The 10,995-nt window shown below is 32.7% G+C and overlaps 1 protein-coding gene across 1 annotated transcript; it reads right to left on the minus strand.

Annotated features, from left to right (window-relative positions):
* Positions 1 to 1,814: 1,814 nt before the first annotated feature.
* Positions 1,815 to 10,630, minus strand: LOC134684777 (uncharacterized). Its single transcript, XM_063544084.1, has 4 exons — positions 10,303 to 10,630; positions 5,452 to 5,537; positions 3,348 to 3,444; positions 1,815 to 1,933 (listed from the first exon to the last, which is right to left on the minus strand). Exons 1-4 carry the CDS (start codon positions 10,628 to 10,630, stop codon positions 1,815 to 1,817), a joined length of 630 nt encoding a protein of 209 aa, XP_063400154.1.
* Between the last annotated feature and the right edge of the window lie 365 nt (positions 10,631 to 10,995).

A 10,995-nucleotide genomic window follows, 5' to 3' on the forward strand; every position in this document is an offset into this window, starting at 1 on the left:
CAAAAGAGTTGCAATGTACTTATTGCAATCTGTAGAAATCTTCATTTGTGTTTAAACTTTAAGGATAGACAGTCAGAAAGAATAATAACCGACAGAAAAAATCTTCCTTATGATAATCAAAATAAAAATGTGTGAAAGAGACCCCCTAACCCCACCGACCAAAGTACAAAAATACAGACAGCCGAAGGTCACCCATGTGTCTTCAACACAGCGAGAAAATTCTGCACCGTACTGTTGATATTTCGTTTTTTATTAATGTAAGACTGTTATACTGCACTTTTACATTCATCGTTTTATGGTTATTGCAGATGCTTATGAATGGATTAAAAGTAAAAAGCAACCGACAAGGTTAGCATACAACGGATGGGATGTGGCTGCATCTTTAGATTAAATCTCTGTTTGTGTCAACCTCGCTTATGGGAGATTCTCTTAAAGATAATATGGTAGTCCATTGAAACATCTGAGTATCTGTTATCCAAATTGCTTATAGTAATAACTGTGTATGCGTTAGTTTTGTTTAGGGTAAGGATTTGGTATTGATGTTGCCGCTTATATCTGATATGAATTTATGATTTCGTATGACTGTTCCTTTTGCTCCTGTCGTGCCTACCTCTTAATGGTTTTGATGATACTGTAGCTGCTTAAGGTAGTGATATAGGTCATTCTATAAAATAACAAAATTTGATAAGACTGTCATCAAAGGGAGAGGATTAGCGCTATAAAACCAGGTTTAATCTACCATTTTCTACATGTGAAATTGCCTGTACCAAGTCAGGAATATGACAGTTCTTGTCCATCCATTTATGATGTGTTTTGTCATATGATTTGTTATATGTTTATGGACTTTCCGACGTGATTTTCCTTTGAGTTCAGTATTTTTGTGAATTTACTTTTTATACACATGTTCTGCTGATGAAATAGGAGTTGGTCAGACCTATGTGTTGCACGACAATTAGGGCGAGAAAGTAAAGACAAACAACCCGAAAACTCTTTGACATCTTTATCATATCGTTTGATACTCTACGGTGTGTGTCTTTACTTAAGATAAACTATCTTTGCGAAAACTCAATACAAAAATATACAAAAAAAATAAGGTACATTTAATAATATATCCTATTGAAGCCCGTACATTGACATATAATGGTTTACTTGTATAAATTATGACTTGGATATATAGTTGTCTCATTAATACTCATACCACATCTTCCTATATCTATATATGATAAAAGGAATGTTTTGTTTGGTACAGTATTCGCAACAAAACTCATTTACGACGTACAAGGTGAAACTCAATGAATGTATAGGGATCATTATGAGTATTGTTCGTTTTCTTCTTTCTGATAGATATAAAACAAAATGGAATAAAAGAAACGTATTGCATGTCAAAGGACATTCCTGTTTCACTTTCATAAGTGTTTCTGTCAATAACAATTGATACTTTTAATAATAATAATATTGAGAATGGAAATGAAAAATGTGTCAAAAGACAACAACCCGAACATAGAAAAAACAACAGCAAAAGGTCACCAACAGGTATTCAATGTAGCAAGAAATCCCTGCACCCGAAGGCGTCCTTAAACTGGCCCCTAGTCCTCTGAATACAAAATCATATGCATTTAAATTACATGCTCCTTAACATTGTTTCCAAACATCGAACAGCTACATCATTACATATGCATAGTAACGGATGGAGAATATATTCTGGTTTCATACTGGTTTATTGGTGCATGAATTCACATATATATGGAAGCGGAATGTGACACAAATAATCACCCCATTGGAAAGCAAAGTCTTTCCACATTACCATGCATATCTCAGTCATCAGGTTGGCCTGGTCCCATGTCATTAAATGTCATTGGCTGGTCTGGTTGACTCACCCATTCCATGTCGTTATCATTGTGGAAATTATAACCTCCGATCCAGTATCCATTTACTAGGAAAACAGATATAAATAATAGTATTTAAAAACATTTATGTTACAATGCCTTCGCTTTATCTACTGTTGATGAGTCTTTGTTTGAATAGTTTGGAATTGTCAATGAAAAACTGTGTATTCAAAATAGTGCATATAAAAATTATCGACATGCTACATTTGTCGTAAAAAATAAAAATAGAAATCAATACTTGTTGTCTTACACAATCATGTATCTTTATTCTCATAAAGCCAATACATGACATCAGTACAGAGATAACAAAACAAAAACTATGTACACTAAATACTAATGTACAAAACAAGGAGAGAGGTTACAAAACCAACTAGCCAGGAGGACAAACAAAAGTAATATTATCTTTTAAAGATTGATAAAGCTTCCTCTGGACTGGATTACGTGTACTCCAAATATATTCAGAGAACTTAACATGTCTAGATATAAGCTGTTATGCTTATGCTCATGTGTAATCAGCAGCATCGTTGTGTTTTGTGGTTATTGGTTTTTTTGTTGTTGATTTATTTTGATTTTTGTGATGTATTTGCAATTCTGATGTTGATAGTATACATTTCATGCTGAAAAGTATCTGTTACATTGGTGCACTTCTCTACATCGAATCAAACTAATTACAAATAAATGCTTTACATACACATGATACATGTATGTTAGTATTCGGAAAATCAAGTATTCAAACTTATATACCAAATTTGTGCTCGAAGACTTTTTATCATTGTTTATATTGGTTGAAAAGTTGAAAAATATGACAATTTCATTGATATCAATGTATGACCCATATTTCAATTTGATAGGCAAACAGGAATACTGATTAATTGTTTTGTTATCATTAAACAAAAATGATTGCGTTATTTCTTATGTTTTTTACGAGGGGGGGAATAATAGGATTTTTTTAATAATCTTAACTATTTCACATTTGATATGCCATGTCATTGTGAGGTTGTCTAACAGTATTGATTCAAACAATGTTCAATGTTGTGCGTTGACCTATATTCATAAACCCTTTTAGTCCCTAGTGGGTAGTTTTTTGATTGGCAATTTAATTAAATCTTTTGTTTAAAATGTAAAACATGGTAATGTAGTAATAATCATATTAAAAATATCAGTTAAGTGAGGTATAAAATATATATGAGATTAAGTTCAATAAAACACTGGCACTATTATATGAATGTGAACATTCTATATTTCAACATAGTTTCAAGATCAATACATCGTATGTCAAATTGTTAGTTGATCAGATTCTAAGATGTTGAAGTTCAATAATATCAAAATAAAACAATCATTAAAGATACCTCGTTTATTTTCTAAATACCAGACATGTTTTTTGTCGTCAAAAGTTATGGCAAAATAAAGAATAACATTGTAAATCATAAAAGACCCAATATGCATATGATAATAATTCACCTCCGGTATTTCTGGTCATCAATTCATCTTTAATGAACTGATTCTCCGCAAATGTTTCCAGTTCCGCTAGTTTCCCTCTCAAGCTTTCACAATTCTCCTAAAAAATGAAGAAGAACAAAAACTAATATTAAAAAAAAGGAACACTAAAGGACATCGAAAAATTCCAAATGATCGAGTCTGCTAGCGTCATCACAGAAGTATTGTCTTGCTTTGCGCGAATCAATAATTGTTTGAAATTACTTTAGGAATTTCTTAATCGAGAATACGACTATCAGTAAATGTTTAGACCTATCGAATGTTCTGGTACTATACATTTCCCAACTTATTCGGTATCAAGAGCTTGAAGCTCCTACTCAAACTTTGTAAAACGTGACCAGTGTTTGAGCAGAAAGTTGATTAGCCAGGAACATATTAATTAGCGTCTCGTCCTTTTTCTTAAAAAAAGTCCATCGGGTGGTATCAAGAACTTGATGATGAATATTCCGTTTCAAATTCACAAAGAATTAACAATGGTTCTAAAGTATAGAATCTGGGTAGTGACGTGGTTTATCATCTTAATACAGTGTTATGGTATTATTGTAATTGCCTTTATAAATACTACTTTTATTTTTTAGTCTCTCTTTGTTGATATTTGTTTGACGTATAAACATTCCGTTATTGTGTTATTGTATTATGAACATTTTTGTATTTTTGTCTTTCAGTTTTGATAATGTGCTGGATGTTTATACCTTTTTGCGTCTTTTTTAGAAATTACAAGGCTTTGTACTTAAACTTCCCGTCATTGTGTTATTGTTCTATGATACTCTTGTATTATTGTCTCTCATTTTTGCCGAAGTTATTTATCTATATGTCTTTTTGTGATTGCCATTTGATTTGGGACTTTCCGTTTTAGCTTGTTATTCGTCGTTTTTTCATTCCAAACTCAGATATGAATTTTTCTAGGAAACCAATTGCTCTGAATGCACTTAATGTAAAAAAATCTGTAAGACATGGTACTGAGTCCATCCCGTTGCTTGAGTTTTAAAAGACAAAAAGAATAAGTTTGGTCACCGATATGATGTTTAAGGTAGATGGGTTGTCTAAATTGAAATCCATAGAATCTTTTAATAATTTGGCAAAATGAAGTTTATATTATTTTTTTTCTGAAAAAAACAGGTTGAGCAAAATCGTCAGATTTTTATATAAATTATGAAATTGAAAACCCTTTTGTTGTCCTTAAAACGAAAACTACACTATACACATGATACATATAGAATTTTGAGATAAGGTATGAGAAGATAGCTTTAAAAATATGCTTTCAGATAAAAACAAGAGAAAGTGGTGTCACGGGATTCGTTTTATTGCTACAAACATGTAATAAAATAGGTAAATTCCTAACATATTTTTATGTAAAAGTAACTTTATCGCAATTATATGCTTTTATGTGTGAGATGGAAAAATTGAATCAAAAACAAGAAATCTTTGTTTTGTGGTAAAATACAGCCATACACATGGTTTAACTTGTCATTTTCTATGTTTAAGTGCAAATCATATGAGTTATCTTCCCTTATGTGGCAAAGTTGGATAAAACACAAGTAATCTGGGTTTTTTAGGGGGGGATACAGCACAACACATGATTTAACATGTCATTTTCTTTGTTTCACATACTTCTCTCAAACATTTTATAAAAGATCTAGATCGATTGTTTTCTGGTATTTGAAAATCAAAGACGGTGGAATATACCCTAGCTATTTCAACATACATAGCTAGATTTTCCGTTGATATCTTCAGAAATATAAAATGTTATTCAAACACTAAAGTTTAAACATTCGAAGACACGACTGATCTTTTCTTAATTTTATTATGTGTATTTTGATAGGGTTTACATACTTCATAATAAATGCAAAAAATGCAGCTTTAACGTGCGAATGTAGAAAGTTGGATTTTTGTTTTCTCTTAATACTAAGGGGTAACGTTTGTGCAAATGAGGACAGTACTTTAGAACATCCCAAAGAAAATCAACATTTTCTTTGCATTTGTTATTCTAACATTTATTCAGCCAATATATTTTTGTCAATGAAATAATAACATGTCAATATTAGAATTCATATCATGAAAAGCTTACCTTCGCTGTTTCCCATTGTTCAAGCTCCTCAAAAATGTAATATGAGGAAACACCATAGTGAATGTATTCAGTACATGGCATTGAAGCTATAAGTACATAATATAATCATTCAAAATGCGGTATGTGTCTGCTCTCTATAAAAAAATTCGTGTACATGTATATAACTTCTTCATTATGTTTTAATTTTAATCTAACGGACAAAACCCCTCTTCCTCGCATCTTTTATGTGTGTTGTGGTTTAATTTCTGTTGAGGCTGAACACATAGTAAATCCTTCTAGGCATGTCATTCTAAACTATAAGAAGTCAACGACCTGGTCAGTACCATCTACATCAAACGAATATTCTAAATGTCCTTTACATATAGTAGAAACAATGAAAATATATGGTACGAATTCCAGTGAAGTATATATCATCCAAAGTTTGGGCATACAAAGCCCCTCAATTATCTATGTGTTTTCAGTTTGTTCTCTTACATAATTTGACTAGACTAGATGCTGTGCCTGATAACAATTTACCAAACATAAGATTGAAATGCCAAGTAAATGTCAGTAAAGTAAGAAAATGTTGTTTGATTACCAATGACTAACTTATGAACGTACTAGGTCTTTTTTTAAAACATAAACAGCAATATAGAATAAACTCTATTTGGAATGCCTATGCAAAAATAAATATATACTAAAGTGATAACTAACCATTAATATATTTTAAAACCTATATAGAATTGTTTTTCAGAAACAAGTGCCTGTGATTTCGTCCTATATATAATTTGTAATTAAATAATTCTTAGTGGTAACAAAAGATTTCACCTAAATTAAAACTCTACCATTTAATTTAATAAATTGTTTTGTTTTGATCATTCCGTGTTTATTCATAGATAAAATTTAAAACAGTATCTAGTGTGATACGATCTTTTCATCCAGCATGTCCAGTACAGAAAATGTGAATTTAAATTTTTAAACCCGAGGCTCGCCGAACGTTTTAAATATTGAAAATTAAACTGTGAAGAGGAGATAGATATCGTATTGCATGACGTTTGGTGATGGAATCTGGTGATTATTAAAGAATGTTTTAGCCGAAGCTTCTATGCAGACATATTAATATTTCGTTTTAATCTCTCTTAGATATAGGTTCTGAAATCACGTGTCTTTTTGACATGATGATTTACTTATTGTGTGTTTTGATTCACAGTATTTGAAACATTGAAATAAATTGAAATATTACAAATTAATAAATATCCTCATCAACAAAATCATTATCCAAAATATGAAATTCTACATTTTTATCACTGATTTAAAAGAGGGACGAAAGACACCAAAGGGACAGTCAAACTCGTAAATCTAAAACAAACTGACAACGCCATGGCTAAAAATGAAAAAGACAAACAGAAATACAATAGTACACATGACACAACATAGAAAACTAAAGAATAAACAACACGAACCCCACCAAAAACTAGGGGTGATCTCAGGTGCTCCGGAAGGGTAAGCAGATCCTGCTCCACATGCGGCACCCGTCGTGTTGCTTATGTGATTACAAATCCGGTAAATAGTCTAATTCGGTAGGTCAAATTCATGAAAGGGAAGGGGATTGTAGTTACGACGTAAGGAACATATCCGATATCATTTGTGAAACGGTTATTCCATAACTGTCAACCAACTCGTGATGGCGTCCGTAAAATTTACGAAGGGATGATTTCAACTTCACCATTTGGAAGTCTTGGTTTAATAGCTTCCTTGTGAGCAGTAACCCTCTATCAAGAAAATCATGATAGGAAATGCAAGCACGGGAATATCGTATCAATTGGGAGATATATACCCCGTATGCAGGTGCTGCTGGAATGTTGCTACTTAGAAATGGAAAGTTCACAATTGGAAAGCTGAAATCATCTCTTTTGTCGTAAAGTTTTGTCTTCAACCGACCCTCATTGTCAATTTCTAGATGTAAGTCAAGATATGAAGCCGACTTGACTGTATCTGTAGTATCCTTTATCTCCAATTCGATGGGATAGATGTGATCCACATAGTCACCAAATTTTGAATTGTTTAGTGAAAGAACGTCATCTATATAGCGGAAAGTAGAGTTAAAGGATATTGCTAACTTCTTATCTTTCTTCCTAAGAAGTTCCTGCATGAAGTCAGCCTCATAATAATAAAGAAACAAGTCAGCAAGTAGAGGGGCACAGTTTGTTCCCATTGGGATGCCGACAGTCTGTTGAAAAACACGTCCTCCGAACGTAACAAATATGTTGTCAATCAAGAAATCAAGCATCTTGATAATATCGGTTTCAGAGAATTTTTTGTTTGAATCAGAATGGTTCTTTACAAAGTATGATTTATCTCTCCCTAAGACAAGATACTTGTATCTACGTTGGCCATTCTTTTTTATGAAGCAAAGTAATACCAACTCTTTTAATTTGTCTTTTAGTTTGGAATGTGGAATACTTGTGTAAAGAGTAGAAAAGTCAAATGTTTTAATACTGTTACAAGATGAAAGAGAGTTAGATTGTATGTACTCTAAAAGATCTTTGGAATTTTTAAGTATCCACATCTGATTCGCGCCACCTCTAGAATAGGCAGTTTCACAATAACTTTGAAGCCCGTCTTTGATTGCTGATAAAATGGATGTTAATAATTTAGAAAGGGGTTTCGTGGAGCACTTGGAAGACCCAGCAATATACCGTTGTTTGTAAGGACACTTATGTAGTTTAGGTATCCAATACAGTGATGGAAGATCCAGTTCTTCATTCTGTGGTTGAAATACCAAAGGAACAAAGAACAGACCTATGATTATCCAGGATTTCCTCTTTGGTAAGTGTCGTGAGGGTATATGTTGGGTTTCCAAGTGAATTGTCTATACCTAATTCGTTTATCAAGCAATTAATGTAATGACTTGGACAGATAAAAACGATGTTATTTGGGGCTTTGTCTGCGGGGACAACAACATATTCATCATGGAGGTCAGATAGGTGTTTAGCAACATTTGGATCTTTGAAGATTGACGTAGCCTGGGCATTGATGGACCCATTCAGTTTCTTAATTCTGATTTGTATTAACGACCTCACTGCCTTAATCCATTCGGATAGAGTGTCTACGTCTTCCTTCTCGCGCTTAGCCCATTGCCTGGCATAATCCTCGACTGAATCCATCAAAATTTTAAAGTTGTGTTTCCAATTGATGGATTTAGGCTCACGATATTTCGGACCTTTCGATAACACGTTTCGTAGAGAAGTGTTATTAACAATGTTAAGGTCACCGGTAATAACGTGGCCAGCAGGATTATATGTGAATTGGGAACTAGCACAAGTGCAATCAGGAGGTTTAGACTTGAAGTCGTCAATATCGAGATCCTGCAAAACGCGTTTGTAATTGAAAATTTTAGTTGCAATAGGTTTGGTATAGGTATAAGAAATTATTGGTACAGACTGGTCTTTGAAATAAGGAGGTATTTTCGATTGAACTAATTTATGATGAAGGATATTGCCTAGGTTGACGCCATCGAGACCTTTGTTGGCAAAGGAAAGATTTAGAAAAGATCTTTTCTCTTTTTCATCTTTTCCAATGCGAACTGGCTTGAAAAGTCTGTGACTAGCAATATCCGAAATTATAGCTTGTAGTTTGTATTGGTTTGAATGAGGGTTTGTTACAGTGGATTCCAAACATAAATTGAACAGAGAATGAAGTTTTGAAAGGGGTAATGAATAAAGTTTCGTGCGAATGTGATGAATACCTAACGGTTTTTGTATGCATGGCAGCAAGTCATTAATAGAGACATCATGCAGAGAGGGTGATGTATAATGACGTTGGCCATGACTACGTCTACGTCGAGGAGTCGAGTTGAAAATATTCATCACATTCACCGAGTTACACGAAGGACTAGATAGAATACCTATACCATCAATTTTGTCATTGCAGCCATACGGTGTTGCAGTTCCCAATTGTCTAATCCAGTAGTCTTCTTTTTGTCTACGGAGAGTCGTTGAAAGATTAGGATTGTTCGAGCTATGGTATATTTTTTCAATAATTCGAACTGTCATAGAAACGATGGAATGATCGGGCTGATTGAAATGCTGGTATAGAATGTCGTTAGCATTGAGGTTAATGTCTGATCTATGACCGCACATACGTTTGTTTAGCCTTCCTTTCGTTTCACCGACGTATACCAAGCCGCAAAGGTTGCACTCTAATCCGTAGACGACATTTATCGATTTACAATTCAGATCATCGTAACTTCTGGTAAAATATGACTTCTTGACGTTATTAATTGATTAAAGTATATATAAAATTTAAATATTTCAACTAATTTGATACATCTACATCAGTTAAGTGCTGTGTTAAATTATGGTGGTTGTTTGAATGTGCATACATTATGATTACGGTAAGAAATAAACAAATCGCACTATTACAGCTCACGCCAAATTTATATATCCAGCCAGTGAAAATGTGACCCATATATTTACTCTAAATGTAAAACATAATTTTATTCGAGCCAACTTGAGAAAAACCCTTAAAATGGAACAGTGTTTTATTTATGAAGATTCATCACAAACGAGTTATTTATAATTTTTAAATAGCTGAATCGTTAGTGACCAGAGGAGAAATTTTCCATAAAAGTCAGCTCCAATGTTGTTTTTTTTTTCATTTACAATAATTATTTTTTTGTTCCAAGTTTGTTCTCTACATGTTATGGTAGAGGTTACTGTCAAAGAAGTGTTGTCATGTAGCCTCAAGATTTGGTAATGTAATGTGTATGACTTTTTGATTATTTCTAGAACGGTTATTGTATTGTAAAATGAATAATATGAATGATGTGAACTTTTAAATGAATCATTAGTTATTGTTAATGACACTTACTGTACTGGTTTCTTGTCATAACGCTCCAACCTGTGGCATTATCGGTGGCAACACAACAGTTGTCTACTCTATCGAGACGACATATCGAAGATTTATCAGAAAAACTGGCAACACAACATCTATCATCTAATACACACATAGCTGCACAGGCTGATTCTGATTTTGAATAGACGTCTGTGGTGTATGATGAAGACGTTATAGTTTCTCCACTTTTGACTGTAAAGGTACTTGCTTTCTTTTTTATAATTTCAGCATGGACTGTACGGTAAGTTAGGGTTGTAGTTAAAATGAGTACAGAAATTGTTAACAAAAATCCTTGCATCTTCATCTTTTAAACGTAGATGTAATGTTGAAATAAATGCTTAACATCTTTTAAATATGCATCAAAAGCAAATATATCCAATCAAAATGCTTTAATAATTATCGGTATTTTTAATGATTCATTATACATGTTATTCGTGTTGTTGGAAAGTTGTAATACATATCATTGAAAAATTCGATTCTTTTAAAACGATAAAAAGATTACAGTTCTTTAAAATATCTTTCTTTTAAATACTCATTTATCAAAAGATTTAATACTGAAAAAATACTTCAAGTGTACATCAATAGATTGTATTTCAAACACAAGTTAAAGTATATTAAATGCTTTTAAAAGAATGCTCCATCCATTATATCTTTGATATATATTATTGA

This window comes from Mytilus trossulus, chromosome 9, assembly GCF_036588685.1.
Source record: "Mytilus trossulus isolate FHL-02 chromosome 9, PNRI_Mtr1.1.1.hap1, whole genome shotgun sequence".
Lineage (NCBI taxonomy): Eukaryota > Metazoa > Mollusca > Bivalvia > Mytilida > Mytilidae > Mytilus > Mytilus trossulus.

What these genes read in the sequence shown, in the direction of transcription:
- LOC134684777 (XM_063544084.1), bottom strand. Translation starts at nt 10,630, where the DNA reads ATGAAGATGCAAGGATTTTTGTTAACAATTTCTGTACTCATTTTAACT. An exon ending in TATGACAAGAAACCAGTACA is followed by an intron (nt 5,538 to 10,302) that starts GTAAGTGTCATT and finishes ATGTACTTATAG; the next exon opens with CTTCAATGCCATGTACTGAA. An exon ending in AACAATGGGAAACAGCGAAG is followed by an intron (nt 3,445 to 5,451) that starts GTAAGCTTTTCA and finishes TTCATTTTTTAG; the next exon opens with GAGAATTGTGAAAGCTTGAG.